Raw genomic sequence first — 23,401 nt, 5'->3', positions numbered from 1 at the left:
GGTCATGGAAGCAGACAGCTGACTGGATTTGGAGTGTAGGCCATAGTTGCTGGCCCCTGTTTTAAACTTCCCAATATGTAGGAACAGAGAGAGTACTGCATTAGATTTATGTGAGAACAGAAATATTTTCATCTATGTGTGAAGTAAACCCAAAAACAAATAAAAAGAGTTAGTTGTTAATGATGGAGGTCATTACACAGAGTAGATTCAGATTAGTAAAAAATTCAAGAGGGGATCCCTGGGTGGCTCAGTGGTTTAGCACCTGCCTTCGGCTCAGGGAGTGATCCTGGAGTCCTGGGATCAAGTTCCATATCAGGATCCCTGCATGGAACCTGCTTTTCCCTCTGCTTGTGTCTCTGCCTCTCTCTCTCTGTGTGTCTCTCATGAATAAATAAATAAAATCTTTAAAAAATTTTTTCAAAAAAAATTAAAAAAAAACATGTATCTGTACAATAAAGAAAGAAAAGTTTATGCAATTTTCTATAATTTGGAAATGATGATTAAGGATGAAGAACTGTTTTGCAGAATTTAAGACCTAACATTAAATTATATATAACCTGAAAATTACCAACTAGGGGTCAAGTAGAGCTCCCCAATTAAACCAACATATTCAAATGCTAGGTTTTCAGATGCTTGGGAAATGTGCAAAATTCTGAACGATCACACTGCCTGGAATGAGCTGGCCAGAGCTTGTCTCCATCACATGGAAGTGGAGTTTGCAATTCGCGTCTATCGGACAATTGGAAATGTGGGCATAGTGATGTCCTTGGAACAGATAAAGGTAAACAGCATCTCATGAGACTTACTGTATTAGGATCTAAATGGTATTTATTCAATTATTTTAAGTTTCTGCAGTGAGTCTTCCCTAACTCATCAGCAAATTGACCAATGAAACCTTACTACTTCCTACTAAGCAGAAGCTTTAAAAAAAAATAATTAAAAAAAAAAAAAAAGAAATGAAACCCTGTATTCCTTCTCATTAAAATTGCTTTTATTTGTAGGGAATAGAAGACTACAATCTTTTGGCAGGACATCTTGCCATGTTTACTAATGACTTCAACCTGGCTCAGGACCTGTACCTTGCGTCCAGCTGTCCTGTTGCTGCCCTGGAGGTATGGCAGTGGATAAGGATGGGAAGAACATGCAACGGGGGGATCCCCCTTAAAATTTTAAAATTAAATTTAAAATTTGGGACGCCTGGGTGGCTCAGTGGTTAAGTGCCCGCCTTTGGCCCAGGGCGTGATCCTGGAGTCCCAGGATCGAGTCCCACATCAGGCTCCCTGCATGGAGCCTGCTTCTCCCTCTGCCTGGGTCTCTGCCTCTCTCTGTATCTCTCATGAATAAGTAAATAAAATCTTAAAAAAGAATGAAAAAAAATAAAATTTAAAATTTCTCAGCACCAGAAACCACATGCCTTCCCACTCCTGGAATTTAGACATTTCAGAAAGCTTTAAGAACCCTGGAGTATTCATTAACTTCAAAAGTACTTTCATTTTGTGTTCTGTGGAACCATAAAAGGCATGTTATTGTAACATTACCAAATAATTTAAAGTCTTACTCTGTCCAAAGAGAACAGATTATGTAACTTACAAAAACACACACACACGGAAACAGCTACCATTTATTGAGAGCCTACATGGTGCCAGGCACGTTTCTAAGCACTTAATGTATTTTAACTAATTTAACCCTTACAATAATCCCAGGAGATAGTTATTTTCTCCATTTCTGAAATGGGGAAAATGAGATACACGTATCTTTTACTTGGCAATGAGATTCTCTTGTGTGTTAAGAGGTGAAATAAGGACCTTATTTTCCCAGAGGTGAGCATTACAGGGGAAGGACTAGAACAGAGGGAAGGACCTAGCTCAATTGTAGGGTGAAGTGGCTATATAGAATAGCAATTAAGAACATGAACTTTAGGGTTAGACATGTCTGGGTTCAGATCCCAGCTCTGTCACCCTGGGCAACTTATTTAACCTTTCTATGTCCTATGTCCTCTTTCTCTAAAGTGGGGTAACAATATCTGGCCCACAGGTTGTTGTAAAAATTTAAAAATGAGGCTAGACCTGATCAGTAGTAAAGACACAAAATGGTTGCTCTTTGTCATTAATGTTATCTTACCTCAAATCAGCATTTCCACAACTACCTAGAGGAGGTGTTTTGAAAACATACTCGGTATTAGTTTTACAACTTCATTTTCTCACATTGGTCTACAGCGAATTTTCATTTTTAAATTTTAAGTAAACTGAATTGTGTTTTAACAAAAAAAAATTAAATAATTTTACATTATTTGTAATAATTAGGGACACCCTGAGAAATTTTCAGAACTTAGACTACTAGTACGCATGGAAGTAGGAATATGGTTGTCATATGAGGGCAAAAATGTCCCCTTAATTCTTCTGCATTTAGCTGTGAGCACTTGTGTGCTACTGGATTTGTAAAGGATTTGAGGTGTTGATTTCCCAGTGTCATTCCTTTAACCTAACTTTGAAGGCTGAGGAGATAGCTACGTAAAGGGATTAGAGGCACAGCCCTGCTGCTCAGCTTTGCCAGATACTAGCAGTATAACTTTGTATATAAAACTAGCCTCTCTTTGCCTCAGTTTCTGGATCTCTAAAATGGGTACAAGGAAGGTTTCTTGCAAAAGGCCCAGTTGGAAAAAGTAAACAAGCTAATGCCCTTGAATAGTAGTACCTGGCAAATAATAGCACTTGAAAAATATTACTTGTTATTAATTCTTTACAAAGGGTGAATAAAGTGAAGAGTGAACTGTAAAAGATTCTCTAATGATTAGTTTATGTTCGGAATTGTGTGCCAGATGCAGATAAAAGACCATAAGAACCAGGAAGAAAGACACGTTCACATTTTATATTTATGTCTGTTATTCATGTTGTAATATAGCTTCACATTTTCTCAGAAAATAACATCAATTCCTATAGTAAAGTATTTCTCATTTTTTATTAGCTCCCCTCTAATAAAAATTAATCTTAATTGATTGGATTCATTTTAATTCAGTTTAATTTTTTCTTATGGTAGAAATTAAATAATAAAGGATAATTTTTTTTAGGTAGGATTGAGTTTTGGAAGACCACAAACCATTGTAATAGTAAGACATTTTTGCTCTCCCAGAACCAATATTACCCCCTTCAAGTATACTGAGAATGTGTGCTCTAGTAATATATTATCCTTGCCAAGATCAAGTTCCACTTTTTAAACAAAAGTTTTTCTAATCGCTTCTAGTAAAACTAGCACTGTGTGGTGACTATGCAAAGTAATTTGTTCATTTGAAATTAAGGTCTCTCTCTCCCAATAGATGAGAAGGGATCTACAGCATTGGGACAGTGCCCTGCAACTGGCCAAGCGGTTAGCCCCAGACCAGATACCGTTTATATCAAAAGAATATGCTATTCAGCTTGAATTCACGTAAGTCCTTATCTTTCTGTTTTTCAGTCAGTATTTAACTTCTGAGTATCTCCAATTCCAAATTAGAAGGCCCTCCATTGATTTAATAATTGCTTATTAGGGGTAAAAAGCAGGGACGCCTGGGGATTCAGTGGTTGAGCATCTGCATTCAGCTCAGGTCATGATCCCAGGGTCCTGGGATCGAGTCCCACATTAGGCTCCCTGCAGGGAGCCTGCTTCTCCCGCTTCCTGTGTCTCTGCCTCTCTGTGTGTGTGTCTCTCATAAATAAATAAATAAAATCTTTTGAAAGAGGAGGGTAAAAAGCTATGTATATGTACTTCCAAAAAATGTCTTTTCTCACTAATGAAGGGTTGTCCAGGCCTTTGTGCACTTTTATTTCCAGCATCAAAATTGAAGTCTGAGTGTCAGCCTTTTCTACACTTAGTCTAAATACTGTTTTGAATCACGTTGGGCGAGCAACAGTTAAATGTAGCACCGGGTTGATGTACTGCTTTTCATAGCCTGTGTTTGTGATCGTGACCTCTTTGAACACTTTGAGGATTTGCAGTAAAATTTCAACTCATATTGAAAAAAAAAAAAAACAGAATTTGGTCTACATCTTCTGTTTGCTTAAAGTTACAGTTTTTCTTTTAACTGAATTGTGTGGGGATAAAAATTAGCATTGAAAGTCAAGCCAGGGACGCCTGTGTGGCTCAGTGGTTGAGCATCTGCCTTTGGCTTAGGTCATGATCCAAGAGTCCTGGGATTGAGTCCCACATTGGGCTCTCCATAGGGAGCCTGCTTCTCCTTCTGCCTATGTCTCTGCCTCTCTCTCTCTGTGTGTGTGTCTCTCATAAATAAATAAATTCTTTAAAAAAAAAAAGAAAGAAAGTCAAGCCAGAAGCTTTTTACAGGAAGTTTATTCAGCACTTGAGTAATTAATCCTTCATGTTGCATGACTAGGCTTTACAAATCTCTCCTACCTTGGGAAATTCCATAATCTATTCCAATAGAGTTTAGAGTTTTCTGGTGCTCTTCATTGCTCCACAGTCATAATTGTCAGTAGTCTTAATTGACAGACTGTAGATTTTTATTTCATTGTTACATAAAGGTGTAATTTTAGAAGCAATTAAGATCCATTTTTAAGCTCACGTGCAGCCATGGTTGGTGCTACCAATGCGAACACCCATAGAGAGAATTCAATTGAATAATTTACTTGCAAATTAAGTTCACACAGGTATGTACAATAACAACTATATCACAACTGGACAATTTCTTTTGACATTTATTATACCTTCCAATTTCAAAAATAATAAAATGTGGAAAAGTATTGATCTTTGAACAAAGAAAATATGGTTCTAATAGTCTTTTTAAAATATTTTTATGTAGTTACACTTTATTTTCGTGCAGACTTTATTTTTTTTTCATGCAGACTTTAGATTCATTGCCAATATTGACACCCAAATTATAGCTCTAGAAATTATTCTATCAAAAAGTAGTCCTTCACTTCTAACCACGATACCTTATTTGAAATTTTATTTTTTAAAAATTAAAACTTTTTAGGTATTTTAATTCTTTTGTACTCAACTTCAATTTAAATTGAGTTTAAATTTAAATTTACATATCTGCCCCTTAAAAAGTGACTCTGTAGGGGCGCCTGGGCTGGCTCAGCTGGTAGAGCATACAATTCTTTTTTTTTTTTTTTAGAGCATGCAATTCTTGATCTCAGGGCTGTGATTTCAAGTCCCAGGTTGGCTGTAGAGATCATTTAAAAACAAAATCTTATTTAAAAAAAAAGTAATTTTATATATTAAAAAGGACTGATTGCAAACTTACTGTATAACATATGGGACAAATGCCTTGGCCCTCCATCTGTGTCCTGAGGGTGACAGTCTTAGAGCACAAAATTTCTGTGCTGAAGGGAAAGGGGTCATTACATTGAGAAATGCAATGTACACTTATCATAATGAGCACCGAGGAGTGTATAGAATAGCTGAATTATTATACACCTGAAACTAACATAACACTGTGTGTTAATTATACTTGAAATTTAAAAATAATTTTTAAACACAAAGGATTCCCCCCAAAAGTGGCCCATCACATTTAATGTAGCTCCCCAAAATGCCTAACATACTACAAAGTAAGTACCCTACAATGTAGCATAATCCAGCTTTATAATAATTATTTTTTTGAGAGAGAGTGCATGTGAGGTGGGGGAGCAGAGGGAAAGGGAGAGAGAGAATCTTAAGCAGGCTCTGTGCTTAGCCTGAAGCCCAACATGGGGCTCAGGTTCATGACCCATGAGATCATGACCAGAGCTGAAATCAAGAGTCGGATGCTTAATTGAGCCACTCAGGCACTCCTATAATTATTTTTAAAGTAGCAAAATAATAATGAACTACACTTGAAACAATATCTTATATGTTGTGTATCACATCTTTTGTGAGCTCAAACAACTCAGTGACAAAGATTATCTTTTAAATATTGTATATGGAAATGAGATATTTCAATATGTATTAAAATTCACTCTGATTTTTCTTTCAGGGGTGATTATGTAAATGCTTTGGCTCATTATGAGAAAGGAATAACTGGTGATCATAAGGTAACCTTGAATAAAGATATGTTTAATTATCTTTAGGTTTGTTAGTTTTATTTAAAAAGCCATGCTGTGAATTGCATTTTATTTACTCAATATCTAGTAGGTGAGCTCTTTTTCAAGGATATAGTTAAATCAGTTAAAAACACTTACAAACTAAAGATGAAAATATTTTTATCAGTATGAAAAAAATACATCGTCCCTTGTATGCTAAACATGAGATGCTTATTAATGTTGGAAGTAAAATTTTTATCCTTTCCCACTTACAGGCTAACTATGATATTCACGAGGCTTTTCCTTCACTCTTTTAAAAAGTTTCAATAACCACTGTAAAGTGAACTCCCAGTCCATAAAAGTCCTTTCTGCCATTTCATCTGTCACACTGTATCTTTTATGATGATCCTGGAAAGCATGTACTTTACACTATTCCAGCTCATTCTCCCATCCCAGAATTTTAGCTCAAGAAGCTAAATTTTGCAGTAAAAATTGATGTTTTTACGTGATGTCTTGCAAAGATTGAAAATCTTTTTATTTCCTGTTTTATATCTAGAATTTTTATTACAAAAGTAATACAATTTCATTATAGTCAATTTTAAAAATCGCTACAGTGTAACATGAGAAAGGAGAATCCACCATTCTCTCCTCTATCACACGAATCGGTGGTAACCACTGTTTTTTTGTTTGTTTTTTAAGATTTTATTTATTTATTCATGAGAGACACAGAGAGAGAGGCAGAGACACAGGCAGAGGGAGAAGCAGGCTCCATGCAGGGAGCCTGACGTGGGACTCTTTCCCAGGTCTCCAGGATCACGCCCTGGGCTGAAGGTGGCGCTAAACCGCTGGGCCACCAGGGCTGCCCGGTAACCACTGTTAATAGTTTTATATATTTCCACTCAGAATCTCTTGTAAACATACAAATATGTATGAAATGTGGGTTTTTACTAAATATGAAATCATTCGTTTCTATTCATTTAGCAAAGATCAACTGAAATCTGTTCTACGAAAAGCAGCATTCTGCTTTCTTGATGGTCTCTGAAGTCAATACATACAAATCAATTTTAATCATTTAAGAGTTTCTAATATTCTGTTGTTAATATATAGCACAATTTTTTAATCTACTCTTTTATTGAATTATAATTGTCTTTGCTTTTTTACTATCAAAATACTGCAATGAATATTCTATCAAGTATGCATGTATCAATAACTACCTGAGATAGTATTTCGGAAGGACATATTCTTACAGATGGGATTTCTAGGTCATAAAATGTATGCTTTTAATTTTTTTTATTGTCAAATTGCTCTCCAGAAGAATTTATAGCAACTCACACAGCTCCTGGCCATATATGACAGTGTTCGTTTTCCCCCACATTTCCCACAACACAGAATGTTATCATTTATCTTCATCTACCAATTCATAAGCCAAAACAAAGGTATTTTGTGTGTATTTTATTTTTAGTGAAGCTGAGCATGTTTTATTTATTGGTCAAGCATATGGTTTTTTGTTTTTGTTTTTGTTTTTTTAATGAATTGCCTGATCATATCCTTTGCCCATGTAACTCGGGGTTTTGATATTTTCTTTGGCTACATATATTTTATGTGCTTTCTTACATCTGTGTTAGTGAATACAGTAACTATTACTGCATGGCTATTTAAATTATTGAAAATTAAATCAAATTTAAAATCCAGTTTCTCGGGCAGCCCTGCTGGCTCAGTGGTTTAGCGCTGCCTTCAGCCCAGGGCATGATCCTGGGGACCCAGGATCAAGTCCCACATCGGGCTCCCTGCATGGAGCCTGCTTCTCCCTCTGCCAGTGTCTCTGCCTCTCTCTCTGTGTGTGTGTGTCTCTCGTGAATAAATAAATAAGATCTTTAAAAAAATAAAATAAAATCCAGTTTCTCTGTCCCACTGGCCATATTTCAACTGCTCAATAGCCACTTGTGACTATTAGCTACCATATTGGACCAAACAGATATAGAATATTTCCATCATCACACAGTGTTCCACCAGATATGCTGCTTCACATAAGATGCAATCTGACATTATATTTCACTAGTCCAGATTAGTTACTTGAAAGTTATTTAGTTATCTTTAATGAATTAAACAATTTTAATTTTACATAAAGTTTTTATTTTTAGAAAGTTTGTTTTTTTTTTGTTGTTGTTTTTTTTTTTTAATTTATGATAGTCACCGAGAGAGAGAGAGGCAGAGACACAGGCAGAGGGAGAAGCAGGCTCCACGCACCGGGAGCCCGATGTGGGATTCAATCCCAGATCTCCAGGATCGCGCCCTGGGCCAAAGGCAGGCGCCAAACCGCTGCGCCACCCAGGGGTCCCTACATAAAGTTTTTAATGTTTAATCATGACTAGTAGAGAAATCTTCAGTTTGATAAATGGTTTTTCCATAATTTTGTTCATAGCACTTATGCTGTGTATATTACCTGTTATATAAAATTTTATACCAAGAAGACATACAAAGATATACAAGGCATTATGACAAGGGATAGTAAAAATTTGTTCTTAAACATAAAAGATCTAGACTTTTTTTGGGGGGGGGTGATGACTTTTTTTTTTGAAATATTTTTAAATTTTTATTTAAATTCAATTAACATATAATGTATTATTGGTTTCAGAGATAGATCAGTCTTATATAATACCCAGTGCTCATTATATCATGTGCCCTCCTTAATGTCCATCATCCAATTACCCCGTCCCTCCACCCCCCTTGCCTCCAGTGACCCTCAGTTTTTTTTATTTTATATAAATTCATGTTAGTTAATATATAGTGTATTATTAGTTTCAGAGGAAGAATTTAGTGAATCCAGTTCTATATAACACCAAGTGTTCATTATATCAAGTGCCCTCCTTAATGCCTGTCATCAGTTACCTCATCCACCTCCCCTCCTGAACCATCAGTTTGTCCTAGAGTTGAGTCTTTATGGTTTACCTCCCCCTCTGCTTTTATCTTATTTTTCCTTCCCTTCCCCTATGTTCATCAGTTTTGTTTCTTAAATTCCACATGAGTGAAATTATATGGTATTTGAAAAGATGTAGACTTCTGAATATATATATAACTTTGTAACAGGTGATTTAGGAAAAAAAAAAAAAAGAATTCAGTGTTATTTCATAATCTTGAGAGATTTGCCTGAAAGGATTAATGGAAGTAACATTTGGGCTCATTTGAGAAAGTAATTGTTTGGCTGAAATACATTAGTATAACTCAGGGTCTGATTTGTTAGTTATTTGCCTGATAATTCCAGGAACATGATGAACTGTGTCTGGCTGGAGTGGCCCAGATGTCCATACGAATGGGAGACATACGCCGAGGAGTTAACCAGGCCCTGAAGCATCCCAGCAGGGTCCTGAAAAGAGACTGTGGAGCTATCTTGGAGAATATGAAGGTATACTTTTCTCTGAATAAATATTCCTGCGATCTTATATGTAACAAATTCAGTGTTTTAATAATCTCATATTACTTTAGCAATTTTCAGAAGCAGCCCAACTGTATGAAAAAGGTCTCTATTTTGACAAAGCAGCCTCTGTTTACATCCGCTGTAAGAATTGGTAAGAATTTGCTACAGTTTGTTCTGAGCAGGTGTGGAAATGAATGGGTCCTGGTGGTCTGCCCTCCTGCCTGTACATCCTGTTCCCTCTTCTCTTTTTCTCCTTCTTCTTAGAGGAGTTCATAGTTTGCTTTCCAAAAAAAACAAAACAAAACAGTACATCCTGTCAGTTTGGTGTGGGGACATCCCTGATCAGACACATTACTGGGGAAAATAGCCCTATTGTCCTCGAAGAGCTAATGAACTAACCTTCATTTTCTCACAGAGAAGGAGGACAGGGGTGGGTGTCATAAGGAAAAGCAGTTATGTCTGCTTTTATCCGTAGGAAGCAAGATTTTTTTTTTTAAAGATCATGAGAACTGTGTTTTGAATCCTAAAAACATCTGATTGTAAGGAGCTACTTTGGGAGTGAATATAGTGCTGACATTATTGTCCTAAACCTACATTTTAGGGCAAAAGTTGGTGAGCTTCTGCCTCGTGTTGCTTCCCCAAAGATTCACCTGCAGTATGCCAAAGCAAAAGAAGCAGATGGAAGGTTTGTACGTTGTCTCAAATTCATACAAATTGAAAGCACTGTGTAAGTTTGATAAATTAACCATCCACCTTTGTACCTCTACGAAAGGCAGAGTGGAGGAAGAAAACATCTTTACCCTTTGCCAGGCCTGAAGTGCCAGACTGTTCAGTTTCTCCCATATCTTATATCCCTCAATTGATCCTTTGTGTGTTCAGATATAGAGGCTACTGTCTCTTTTGAGAGTTAAATACTAAAAGTTGATATTTTGATATAATATGGCATTAAAACAAAGTGATCCTCATTTTATTAAGAGGAATAACTTACAGATGCAGAAGACAAGAGCAGTGAAGAAATATGAACTCCATACCTATGACTGCACAGTATGAGCTGCAAAACAATGTCAAGATATTGCAGTGGAGAGTTAATATCCTAAATATACAAAGATTCCCTGCAACTTGATATAAGAAATTCAAAGTCAAGGAATCCCAGAGTAGAAAACACAATTATGAAATTGCTTTTCATACAAACAACAAAAGTTCTACCTCACTAATAATAGCTAAAGTGACAGTATGTTATTTTTTAACCTATAATATCATGGAAGATTTTAAACTAATCACCAAATCATCAAAACATACTCTGAAAAAAAAAAAAGTACTCTGTATGCATGATTGATGGGAGTATAATTTCTATAGCCTTTGGAAAATTATTTGGCAATAGACATTAAAAGATTTTTAAAGGTCAGTACCATCTACTTTTAGAAAAGCAACCTTAGGAAACAGATATAACACTAAGTATCTTGTTAAAAGGGAAAGAGCTGGAGAGCTCGTCTGGAAGAGAAGTCTTGAGCTCCATCTAGAGGTCAACGTGCAAAGATTTTCTCTGTCACCCTCAGCTGTATCCATAAATGTGAAATAGTCTGTATTTTCTTTAAAATAAATTTCCATTCCTACTCAAAAAACAACAGCACAGTGAGGAAAAAAAGCAAAGTGTAAAAAATGATACGGTTTAGACGAGAAAAAGCAATTTGATATTAACACTTTACTGTTAGTTTATCAGACCTCTAAAAAGAACACATTTTATATATTTATATATATTTCATTTATATATATTTCAAGAAAAATAAGCAACCACCATCAGTAAAAAAAACTGTCCAATTTATTGACACTTTCCCCCCAAATGTGGCAGTGTTAAGAAAGCTTTTCTGAACCAAATATTTCTTATAGATACAAAGAAGCTGTTGTGGCTTATGAGAATGCAAAACAATGGAACAGCGTAATCCGCATCTATCTGGATCACCTCAACAATCCCGAAAAGGCTGTCAGTATTGTCAGAGAGACCCAGTCTTTGGATGGCGCCAAAATGGTAGCCAGGTAACAGAATGCATTATTTTTGGACTTCCAAAAACTAGCCTTAAAAGAAAGTGCCCCTTCCCTTCATCAAATAAATACATTCAAAGGGAATATTTATTCCTTTTCATTTTTTTGGTAGGTCTAAGTGTTTAAATTCAGTCTGTTTCTGGTAGAGTGTAAGAGTTCATTTTTCAAATATAAGCATATGTAGTGTGTAGAACTGCAGTTTGATTAATTTTTATTTTTTTATTTTTTATTTTTTTAATTTATTTTTTTTAAGATTTTATTTATTTATTCATGATAGTCACACAGAGAGAGAGGGAGAGGCAGAGACACAGGCAGAGGGAGAAGCAGGCTCCATGTAGGGAGCCCGACGTGGGACTCGATCCCGGGTCTCCAGGATCGCGCCCTGGGCCAAAGGCAGGCGCCAAACCACTGCGCCACCCAGGGATCCCTAATTTTTATTTTTAAGTGGTTTCTCATAGTTGCAAAAAGATTTGATTTTGTAAATGACAAACTTATTTTACATGAATCAAGGTGATTAAAGTACTTTGTTTTAGGTTTTTCCTACAGTTGGGTGACTACGGGTCTGCCATCCAGTTTCTCGTTATGTCTAAATGTAATAATGAAGCTTTCACACTGGCTCAGCAGCACAACAAAATGGAAATCTATGCAGACATTATTGGTAAATACCATTGTTTTCCCAAATTTCTCCTAAAGATTTGTGACCTAGAAATACTTGACCCTTAGAATCTAATTATCAGATTGGCATGCCCATAAGCACACGCACACACACCATTTATACGTAGATACATGCATATCTATATGTTACTTGTTAGATTTCAAGATTCCTACCGTCTTAAAGGTGAAATGGAATTATAAGACCATTTTCAAAAATTAAGGTTTTTGGGTAACCTCTAAAAGAGGCCAGATTTCCCAAATTCTGTTTGTCAACCAGTAGTAAAACAAAGTTCCAAAATGAAGGTGATAGAAAACACAAAAGAATTGTCTAAGAAATATTTTCATGAATTTTTAAAAGTGACTTACAAATTAAGATTATATGGTTATTCTTTGATGAAGAGTGATATACACAAGATGTGGTTTTCCAAAAGAAAGTCCAAAAGAGAATTTTATAGTCTGAGAACACATGCTAATAGGTTTTCTTCCCTTGCTTGCAATTATTCTTAGAAACTACTGAAATAATTTTCAGATTCTCATTTTATGGGCCATACATAATGTTATTTGTGGTAGTGTTTTGTTTTGTTTTTATTGTAGAAAAAGTATATAACATAAATGTGCCATTTTAACCATTTTTACATGTACAGTTCAGTCATATTACGTACATTCACATTATTGTACAACCATCACCATCACTCATCTCCAGAACTTTTTCATCATCCTGAACTAAAACCCTGTATTCATTAAACAGCACCTCCCCACTTCCCTGTCCACCAACCCCTAGTAGCCACTATTCTACTTTGTCTCTATAAATTTGACTATTCATTGTACATCATATAAGTGGAGTCACAAAATATTTGTCCCTTTGTGTTATTTGGGGTTTTTTAAAATTTCTTTTTGTTTATTATTTATTTATTTATTTATTTTTTAAGTTGGCTCCACGCTCAGCGTGGAGTCCAGTGTGAGGCTTGAACTCATGACCCTGAGATCAAGACCTGAGGTCTAATCAAGAGCTGGCACTCAATGGACTGAATCCCCCCAGACACCCTTGTGTTATTTGGTTTTAAAAATTCACAAGATGACCATAAGAAATGATGATAGAATTTATTAGAAAATTTTTATTTCAGTCTTTCAGACAAACAGGTGAAAGCATCTTCTAATATCTTAGCCATTCAGATAATTGGAGAAAATAAAAAGCTAAAGAAAAAAAGGAAATAGAGATAAAAGCAACGTTAGAATTATTAATGTTTAACTTGACAGATGACATTTCTGTCTTAACACTACAAATCACCATAGGACTAACACATTTAGGTTTTTTCCATTTCCGAAGAATGTGGTTTATCCTGCATCACACACATGGTTCCTTTTTCTCCACCTTTCTTTACCCCCTTCTCTCATAAACTCCCTGTGTGCCTTGGGGCTGGAAGTCCAGGGCTGTCACTATACCTTGGCATCGTAATGGGCCTCCAACTCCCCTGGGTAAGTGTAAACAATGAGTCAGAACTCCTGCAGATTTGAGATTCTTCTTCTGTGCTTAACATATTTAAGCTTCAAACCAAAGGAAAAACAGTTATTATCTATAAATGGCATCTATGGGCTCCTTGAATATTATCTCCTTACTTGTGTGATAAATATAGACAGTTGTCTAAACCAGGCATTGCTGAGACAGGGAGACTTGTATGTATTATGTTTGACTTCTGACTGTTCTGAAGCTCTAGGCACATCATGATAGCGATTATGGTCCTGATTGTTCCTGTTGTTTCAGGAAATGAGATTGAGACTCTTTAAGATGGATAACAGTCACAAAGGGTAATGTCAAACCACAGCCTAGATTCTCAAAGGCCTCATCATTTCCTGTCCTGATTCCTGTGTTGAGTAAAAAGAAGGTGGAACAGAGTTGATATTTGGTATAATGAGGGTGAATGGTTTTTGTGATGAAAACAACACTGATATTCAGTTAAAATTTTTTCAATCACCTGTTTTTAGATCTTACTTTTAAGTTAGCAATAAAAGGTCAGCAAGTTTTACTCAGATATTTTACTCAGTGAATTTCTGTTGTAGGTTCTGAAGATACTACTAATGAAGACTATCAAAGTATTGCCTTATATTTTGAAGGAGAAAAAAGACATTTTCAGGCTGGAAAATTCTTCTTGCTGTGTGGCCAATATTCACGAGTTCGTATTTCCCAAGAAAATATGCATTGAATTCCACAAGAATTCTTATAGGAAATATTTTATCTATCTATCTATCTATCTATCTATCTATCTATCTATCTATCTATCATCTCTATGCCCAACATGGAGCCTGAACTCATGAGCCTGAGATAAACACTCACATGCTCCATTAACTGAGTCAGCCAGGTGCCCCAGAAATGTATTATGCTCCCAGACACCCAGATCTGGAATCTGAGTTAACTTTAAATCATCTTCTCTCTCCCACAGCTGGTCACATTCTTTCCTTGTAGTATCTCTGACATCTGTCCCGTTTCATTATAACGATCATCAACTTAATTCAAACCTGGGTCACTCACCTCACTTATTTTTAGATTAATACAATATTATTTCTACTTTCCCTGTTTTTAGTTTCTGTCCCTGTAACTCCTCCTGCATTTTGTTCCCCAGACAGTACATACTTTCTGTGCTACAGAACCCCTACAGCAGGGGTTACGGTGTTCCAGCAAGGGATGTAACTAATTGAAGCTGTGCCTTCATTGTATGTCAGGTCAGGGGCCAATGGGTGGCACTTGTTTGGTCTGAAGGAAATAGCTTCTGCTTCCAGAAAATTCTTGCCTTTCAGGAGTTGGTCCTACTAGTGTCTGATCATAGGATTTTTCATGAGAAATAGGAGTCTCAGTCTCCCAATTTTAAAATACGGGCCCAGATATTCATAGAATACCTCAGCCACTGAAGAAACATGTCTGTGTGTGAACTCAGCCTTCTGGCCACCTATTTACTGTTTCTGGGCACTTAAAGTCCAGACTCCTTAGCTGGCACACAAGAGAATTCCCGCAAATTGATCAAGAAGCCTGAACTTCCCAACAAGCTGTTGGCATCCAGCTGTTTACACTGAAGAAACCTGTATTCCCGCTGGCCATTCCCCATCCCTGTTCTCACCTGGATTCCTCTCCGTCCTCTTCCCCATCTACCACAGACTTGTTCATCTCAAGTCCTTTTTCCTTGGTGGCACCTTTAGGGTCATCCCTATGTTTAATCAACTTTTGTTCCTCAGAGCACCTATGAAAACTGGGCCATACTGCCCATTTGTCTTTTAAACTTTTATAACCTTAAATTTCTTCATAGGTGTGGTGGTGTAGTGTTCAGGAATCAGACAGTTATGACTTAAAATAATTGGTTCCTTATAGTATCATGTTACATAGATCTCCCCAATTAGATTGTGCATAATACAAGAGGGGCCATATCATATCCTTCCTGGGATTCTCCGCAGCATCCAGCACAATCTCATGCATAGTAGCAGGTGGGCAGCAAATATTTGTTGAATGAACAAATGAATGAAAATAATTATATCTTCACAATGAAAGAGGGATGGTTTTTTATTCTCCTCTCACCAGAAGTCAGAACTAAATTCTTCAGAGGATTTGCTGGATCCTTCCATTGTTTAAACTGCACTCAACCTGTTAAGTGTCTATTTTAAGACCCAGACTATGCAAGCCCCTGACTGAGAGGAAGATACTTTCACAAACTATAATTACTTTAAGTATGTGAAAGCTTTGTTTTTCCCCAGTGTGAAAGCAGCCTGAAAATTTTTAATTGCTATACGATTCTCATTTCAGGCGCTTAAACATTTCCTGAAATGTCCAAGCTCAGAAGATAATGCGGCAATAGAAATGGCAATTGAAACTGTAAGTAAACACTCTAATGCGGACTTTTGTGAATGCCAATATTTTTAAAACTTTTTGAAGAAATTTCCAAACATACAAAAGTAGACCAAATAGTGTAACAAGTTCCCATGTACCCATCATCTGACTTCAACAGCCATCAACATAGAACCAATCTTATGTCATTCATACCCCCACCTCTTTCCCAGTATTATTTTAAAACAAATCACAGACACCATGTCATTTATTTATGGGTACAAAATCTGTCTATAAAAGATAAGAACCTTTGGATTTTCTTTTAGGTGTAACTTGGATGCAATAAAGTGCACAAATCCTAAGTATATAACTCATTTTTTCAGATATGTACACTGGTTAAACCCCTACTGAGATCAAGATATAGAACATTTCCAGCTCCCCAGAAGGCTCTCTTATGTTGCCTCCCAGTCAGTGCCCCCAGCCAAGGGTAACCACAATTCTGACTTCTGTCCTTATAGATTGGTTTTATCTGTCTATGTATTTCAGATAAATGGAGTCATACATACTTTGTACTATTTTATGTCCAGTTTTCTTCCAATCAACAGTCTGTTAATGCATGTGTGTTACTACATGCAGCAAGAGTTCATTCTTATTCGTGGCTGTGTAGTATTCCACTATGTGACTATACCACAATTTATTTAACCATTATTCTGTTAACAGGCATTTGGGTTGTCTCCAATTTGGGCATGTCATGAATAAGGTTGCCATAAATTTGTTCATGTCTTTTGATGGACGTAGCACTTTGCCTTATTGGGTGTATTTATATTTCCAGGAGTAGAATTATTAGGTCATAAGATATAGATATTTTAGCATAGCAGGCATTGCCAAACATTTTTTTCAAAGTAGTTATACCAATTTACACTCTACCCGCAGTGTGAAAGAATTTAGTTGCTCTCTTTACTAACACCTACCAGTCTATTTCATTGTAACTATTCTGATAGATGTATAGTGTATCTCATTATGGTTTTAATTCATTTTTCTAAAGACTGATTACTGAGCAACTTTTCATATGTATATTGGTCATTTGGATAGCCTCTTTTCTGAAGTGCATTTTAAATCTTTTTTCTAATTTTTAATTATATCATCTCACCTTATTCTTACTGATTTGTAGGACTTTTTTTTAATAATTTCTAGATACAAGTCTTTTCATCAAAATGTGTATTGTGAAAATTTCTCAAGCTGTGGCTTGCCTTTTTATTCTTCAGTGTGTCTTGATAGAAATTCCTAAGTTTTAATAAAGTCCAACTTATGAATCTTTTCTTTAATGGTTAGTGTTTTTTAGTCCTATTTGATAAGTCATTGCCTATCCCATGGTCATTAAGGTATTTCTCTTTTGTTTTCTTCTAGAGATTTGATTGCTTTAGCTTTCGTACTTATGCCTATCCCCATCCTGGATTAACTTTTGTGTATGGTGCGAGGTAGGAGTCAGGAATCTTTTTTTCCCATATAGGTATCTGGTTGATCCAGCACCATTTATCAAAAGACCATTCCCCCCCACTGAATTACCATGGAGCATTTGTTATAGATGAAATGACCATTTTTGTGTGAGTCTGGTTTTGGATTCTGTATTCTCTTCCATTGATTTGTCTCCCCTGTACCACTACCACACTGTCTTAATTGTTGTGTTATATGTATTCTTTATTATAATCTGTGGATTTGCATATTCTAGACAGTTTATATAACTGGAACCATACAATATGTGACCCTTGTGCCTGGCATCTTTCATGTAGAATGTTTTCAAAGTTCAGCTGTGTTGTAGCATGTACTAATACTTCATTCCTTTTTTGGCTGAATAACACTGTATTGTAGGACTCTACCACATTGTGTTTATCTATTCATCAGTTGGTAGACACTTGGGTTACTTCTAACTTTCGAGCTTTTATGAATAATGCTGCTGTTAACCTTTGTGTACAAGTTTTTGTGTGGACATGTGTTTTCATTTCTCTTGGGTATATATACCTAGGAATTGGTAGGACATGAGTTAACTCTATGTTTAACATTTTGAGGAACTGCCCAACTGTTTCCCCAAAGAAGCTAAACCATTTTACATTTCCAGCATTGCCTTGCAATTTCTCCAACAGTCATTTCTTGATATTATTGAGCATCTAGTTAGGATGCAAATTTCTCCATCTCCTGTATTTCCCACCAACTGGTAATTAATTCTAGATACTTGATCAGACACAGATTTGATCTTTTTAGATAAATGACTTCATAGATGGTACTGTGTACTTCATATTTCATCATATCAGTAGGCTCATATCTTTTTGTTGTTAGGATTTCGCTTGGGTTTACTTTGGATTTTTTTTAAATTTTTGTTTAAATTCCATTAACATGTAGTGTATTATCAATTTCAGAGGTAGAGGCCAGTGATTCATCAGTCTTATAAAATACTCAGTGCTCATGACATCATGTGCCCTCCTGAACATCCATCACCCAGTTACCCCATCCTGCCCCCCGCTCCCATCCAGTAACCCTCAGTTTGTTTCCTATGATTAAGAGTCTCTTATGGTTTGTCTCCCTTTCTGATTTCATCTTGTTTTATTTTCCCCTGCCTTCCTCTAAGATCTTCTATTTTGTTTCTTAAATTCCCCATGAGTGAGATCATATGATAATTGTCTTTCTTGATTTATGTATTTTGCTTAAGTAGGTTCCTAATATCTTAATTTGCTCAGGCTGCCCTAACAAAATACCACAGAGTTTAGGTGGCTTAAAAAACAGAAATTTATTTCTCACAGTTCTGGAGGCTGAGAAGGCTAAGGTCAAGGGCCCAGCCATTTTGGTTGAAAGCTCTCTTCCAGACATGTAGATGGCCACCTTCTTGCTATGTCCTCACATGACCTTTCCAGGAAATTTCTCTCCCTTCCCCTTTTTATAACACCACTAATCCCATCATAAGATCCCCACCCTCATGACCTCATCTAACTGTAATTACTCCCAAAGGCCCTATCTTCAAATATAATCACATCGTGGGGTAGGGCTTCCACATATGAACTGGGTAGGGGGGACATAAACATTCAGCCTATAATAGCCCATAATTTGTCATCTCTGTTTTTATGGTGTTAAAATGGATTTTTGGATGTTGGAGCAGTCAGCCCGATCCCTCCATTATAAGGTTTCCCATCAACCTTTTGCCTAATGGCAGCCATTAATATTTATTACCTAGATCCGTTATTTCATTAGGGGTTGTAAATGACCTCTGTAGGTGACCTCCAGAGGTAATTTTGTTTTTAATATCATTGTGAAATCATAGGTTTTTAACGTATTTGATTTCAGTCCATTGCAGTTGATATTTTTTATGCTCAAATGTCTCTTTGCGTTAATGATTATTGCATTTTGACACAATCCTAATTAATCTCTAATAGCTTCCTTGCCCTCAGGTACAACAAGATATCAGAGATTACATTTCTTAATTTCGTTTTTAATTATATAAGGTTCAATTGTACAGCTTTATAATTCGATATCTGTATGCACTACAAAGGATCACCATCATAGGTCTAGTTACCATCCATCATCATATAGTTGACCTATTTCACCCATCCCCCAACCTCCTTCCTTTCTGCACCACTGGTCTGTTCTCTGTATCTATGAATTTGTTTGGTTTTATTTTGTTTTAGATTCCACATATGAGTGAAATTTTATAGTATCTGTCTTTGTCTTATTTCACTTAGCATAATTCCCTCAAAGACCATCCATGTTGTCACATTTGGCAAGATTTCATTCTTTTTTATGGCCGAGTAGTATTCCATTGTGTGTGTGTGTGTATATATATATATATATATATATATATATATATATATATATGACATATTTATTCATCCTATGAATGGATGCAAATTTTCATATCTTGGCTATTGTAAATGTTGCAACAAACATAACTACACATATTTTTTAAATTAGTGTTTTTATATTATTTCAATAAATACTGAGCAATGGAATGGCTGGGGCATGTGGTAGTTCTAAATTTTTTGAGGAATCTCCATACTGTTTTCCATAGTGACTGTACTAATTTAAAATCCCACCAACAGCATACCAGGGTTCCCTTTTAGCCACATTTTTTCCAACATTTGTTATTTCTTGTCTTTTTGATAATAGCCACTCTAATAGGTGTTAGGTGATATCTCAATTGTGGTTTTGATTTGCATTTTCCTAATAATTAGTAATGTGCAGCAGTTTTTCATGTGCCTGTTGGCCATTTGTATGTCTTCTTCAGAGAAATATCTATTCAGATCCTCTGCCCATTTTTTGATCAGGTTGGTTTTGTTGTTGAGTTGCATGAGTTTTTTATATATATTTTTTGAGTTTTTATATATATATTTTGGATGAGTTGAGTTGCATGAGGTTTTTATATATATATTTTGAGTTTTTTATATATATATTTTGGATATTAACCCCTTATTGGATATATAGATTGCAAATACCTTCTCCCATTTGGTAGGTTGCCTTTTCGTTTTTGATGATGGTTTCCTTTGCTGTGCAACTTTTTAGTTTGATGTGATCCCATTTGTTCACTTTTGCTTTTGTTTGCCTTGCCTTTGGAGTCAGATCCATAAAGACATCACTAAGAGTGATGTCAAGGAATTTACCCCCCCCTTATGTTTTCTTTTAGGAATTTCATGGTTTCAGGTCTCACATTTAAGCCTAATACATTTTGAGTTAATGTTTGTGTATGGTGTAAGAAAGTGGTCTAGTTTCATTCTTTTCAATGTGGCTTTCCACTTTTCCCAAGTTTGTGGGAGTGGGGGCAGGGGCTGCACTTATCTTGTTCACTTTTATTTTATTTTTATTTATTCTTAATTTTTTTTTTTAGAGAGAGAGCATGAGCGGGCAGGTGGCAGAGGGAAAGGGAGTGACAATCCCAAGCAGGCTCCACTCTCAGCATGGAACCAATGCAGCGCTCTGTTTCCCAACCCTGAGATCATGACCTGAGCCAAAATCAAGACAGAAACTTAGCCAGCTGAGCCAATTTTTATTAAAATGATTGTCTTGGGGCGCCTGGCTGGCTCAGTGGTTGAGCGTCTGCCTTTGGCTCAGGGTGTGATCCTGGGGTCCTAGGATCAAGTCTCATGTTGGGCTCCCCAGAGGGAGCCTGCTTCTCCCTCTGCCTATGTCTCTGCCTCTCTCTGTGTGTCTCTCATGAATAAATAAATAAAATCTTAAAAAAAATAAGACTGTCCTTTCTTCATTGTATGGTTTTGGCTCCTTTATCATAGATTAACTGTCCCTATATGTGTGGGTTTTATTCTGGGCTCTCTCCATTGACCTGTCTGTTTTTGTACTAGTACCATACTGTTTTGATTACAGTAGCTTTGTAGTATAATTTGAAATCAGGGAGCATGATTCCTGCGTGCAATTTTGTTCTTCTTTCTCAACATTGCTTTGGCTATTTGGGATCTTCTGTGGTTCCATACAAAATTTAGAATTATTTGTTCTAGTTCTGTGAAGCATGCCATTAGAATTTTGATAGGCATCACACTGAATCTGTAATTGCTTTGGGTAATAGGGACATTTTTTTTAATTTTTTAATTTTTATTTTTTTTAAATACACCCTTGTCTTCATGCTCCTACACAACACAGAAAACCCACTTCACACATAAGCCTTTCCTGAAATTTCACCCTCCTTAGAATCTTGTCTAAGTACTTTTGAACATCACTTACCACTACAATTATCACCCCTTCAGAGTAATAGCTCCTCAAGGTCAAGGACTCATTTTTTCATAGAGGGTTTAGCACATTGTGGGCACTCAGTAAATATTTGCTGAATTGAACACATGTTGGTTCCCAGCTCAGTAGAAGCACTATATAGATGATATAAATTTTTTTCCAATCTTCCATTCTTTTCTTTCCTTTCTACCTTGAGACACCCTCCCCCGAATTGAACTTTCTTATAGTCTGTCCACTCTTACTTGCTGACCCTATAATTAAGAATATCTTTAAAATATTCATACTTCACCCACCTCAACCCCACCCCCATCTTCTACCCCTCAAGTTGCTGAAATACATTCTTGGCATGTGTGTATGTGTGTTGATGTGTGTGTAGTAGAGGCCTAGTGGAGAATCATTATCTGAGTGAACCCAGGAGATGGTTGAGAAAGATGGGTCTTCACAGTATCCGGTAGCCATGTCGCGGGCCTTCCTGCCTCTTTGCAGTCAGCTTCTGCCTTCACCTTTCTATAAACCTTCTCTAAAAGGTCCCCAATGATCTCCTACATGCTAAATGCATGAGTCTCTTCTCAGTCTTTACTCCATGTTATGGCAGCATTTTATGTTATTATACTACACCTTTCTTGAAATTTTTACTCCCTTAGAACACTGTTTCTCTAGTTCTCAGATGGTCCTTTCTCAGCCTCCTTCACTGACTTTTCTGCTCCTTAAATGTTAGTGTTCCTCAGCCTTCTGTCTCCATCCTCCTTTTAATTTTAATTCTTAGTGGCCACACCTGTTCCTTACCAGCTACCCTTTCCCTCTATCCTAACATTTTGGGTGTGCTCAAGCCTCTGAAATTCAAATTTAACTGGTGTCCTGTATTTTTATTTGCTATATCTGGCAACACCATTTACTTAGCACCAGTCCAGGCACTTTAAGGATATTAACTTATTTAATCCTTAAAACTGAGTTAGGTATTATCTTTATCCTCATTGAGGTCCCAAGAGTAACCTGAAGATCACTCAGGTGATCTTTTGAGTTCAAGCAGGCTGATTCCAGAGCCTTTCTTTGCTTTAACCATGTCTCTATACTGGCTTATTCACCCAAAACCATACACATGAGGAACTATAAAGGATTTCTCTTCCATACAGCGAGCGTCCTTTCCTTATGGCAATGGTAAAAGTAAAGGCAATAGATTTATAAAAGCTTAGCTTTCTTGCACTGATGACACACAAGTGTGTAGAAATCCACAAGAGCCCCTCTACTCCACAGATTCACAACAATCCCTTCTGCACAAGGAACTTTCAAACTTCTTTTTATTCTTTCCCCTGTAGCAAGCTAGGCCATGTGTTGCTTTGTCCTAATGACCATTACCTTCATTTTCCAGTGGCTTTTCTTACTGTATCACTAATACAGTGAAGGCAGTGCTATACTCCAGTATTCCTCCCCTCTAGTGTACCTCCAGTTGTATTCTTGGCTCACCCCTTTTTTATAGACACAAGAGTCTTAAGCCTCCTACTCATGTCAGTAGTTACTCCAACTAACACATTCCCATCCTCCAATATGGTACATAAGTTTTCTTCTACACTATGCAACAATAGTGATTTAATGCTGACCTTCATGGAAGTGACTCTCAGATCTAGATCTCCAGGCCAGCATCCTCTCCAAAACTCCACCTACACTTCCAGTTGCCTGCCCTCTTCTGGGTCCCTACAGCCATACTTTTTCTGCTTTGGATGGCATGTGGCCATGGACAAGTTCATTTCCCTTGAAAATGCTGAAGATGCA

The 23,401-nt window shown here is 36.5% G+C and overlaps 1 protein-coding gene across 11 annotated transcripts in view; it reads left to right on the top strand.

Moving 5' to 3' along the window:
* WDR19 (WD repeat domain 19) overlaps positions 1-23,401 on the top strand; it is a 157,065-nt gene that overhangs the window by 46,327 nt on the left and 87,337 nt on the right. For all 11 annotated transcript variants that reach the window (XR_005357286.1, XR_005357287.1, XR_005357283.1 and 8 more), the window contains exons 18-28: positions 622-781; positions 1,002-1,112; positions 3,314-3,423; positions 5,948-6,005; positions 9,256-9,396; positions 9,477-9,559; positions 10,010-10,093; positions 11,296-11,442; positions 11,982-12,106; positions 14,161-14,273; positions 15,890-15,958. Coding sequence is in view for 5 of the 11 variants with exons in the window: in XM_038533468.1 (XP_038389396.1) it covers positions 622-781; positions 1,002-1,112; positions 3,314-3,423; positions 5,948-6,005; positions 9,256-9,396; positions 9,477-9,559; positions 10,010-10,093; positions 11,296-11,442; positions 11,982-12,106; positions 14,161-14,273; positions 15,890-15,958 (1,201 nt within the window). In the remaining 6 variants the exon portion in view is untranslated. The remainder of the gene's footprint in view (positions 1-621; positions 782-1,001; positions 1,113-3,313; positions 3,424-5,947; positions 6,006-9,255; positions 9,397-9,476; positions 9,560-10,009; positions 10,094-11,295; positions 11,443-11,981; positions 12,107-14,160; positions 14,274-15,889; positions 15,959-23,401) is intronic.

Source organism: Canis lupus, chromosome 3 (assembly GCF_011100685.1).
Source record: "Canis lupus familiaris isolate Mischka breed German Shepherd chromosome 3, alternate assembly UU_Cfam_GSD_1.0, whole genome shotgun sequence".
NCBI lineage: Eukaryota > Metazoa > Chordata > Mammalia > Carnivora > Canidae > Canis > Canis lupus.
This window is presented reverse-complemented; position numbering and strand designations above follow the sequence as displayed.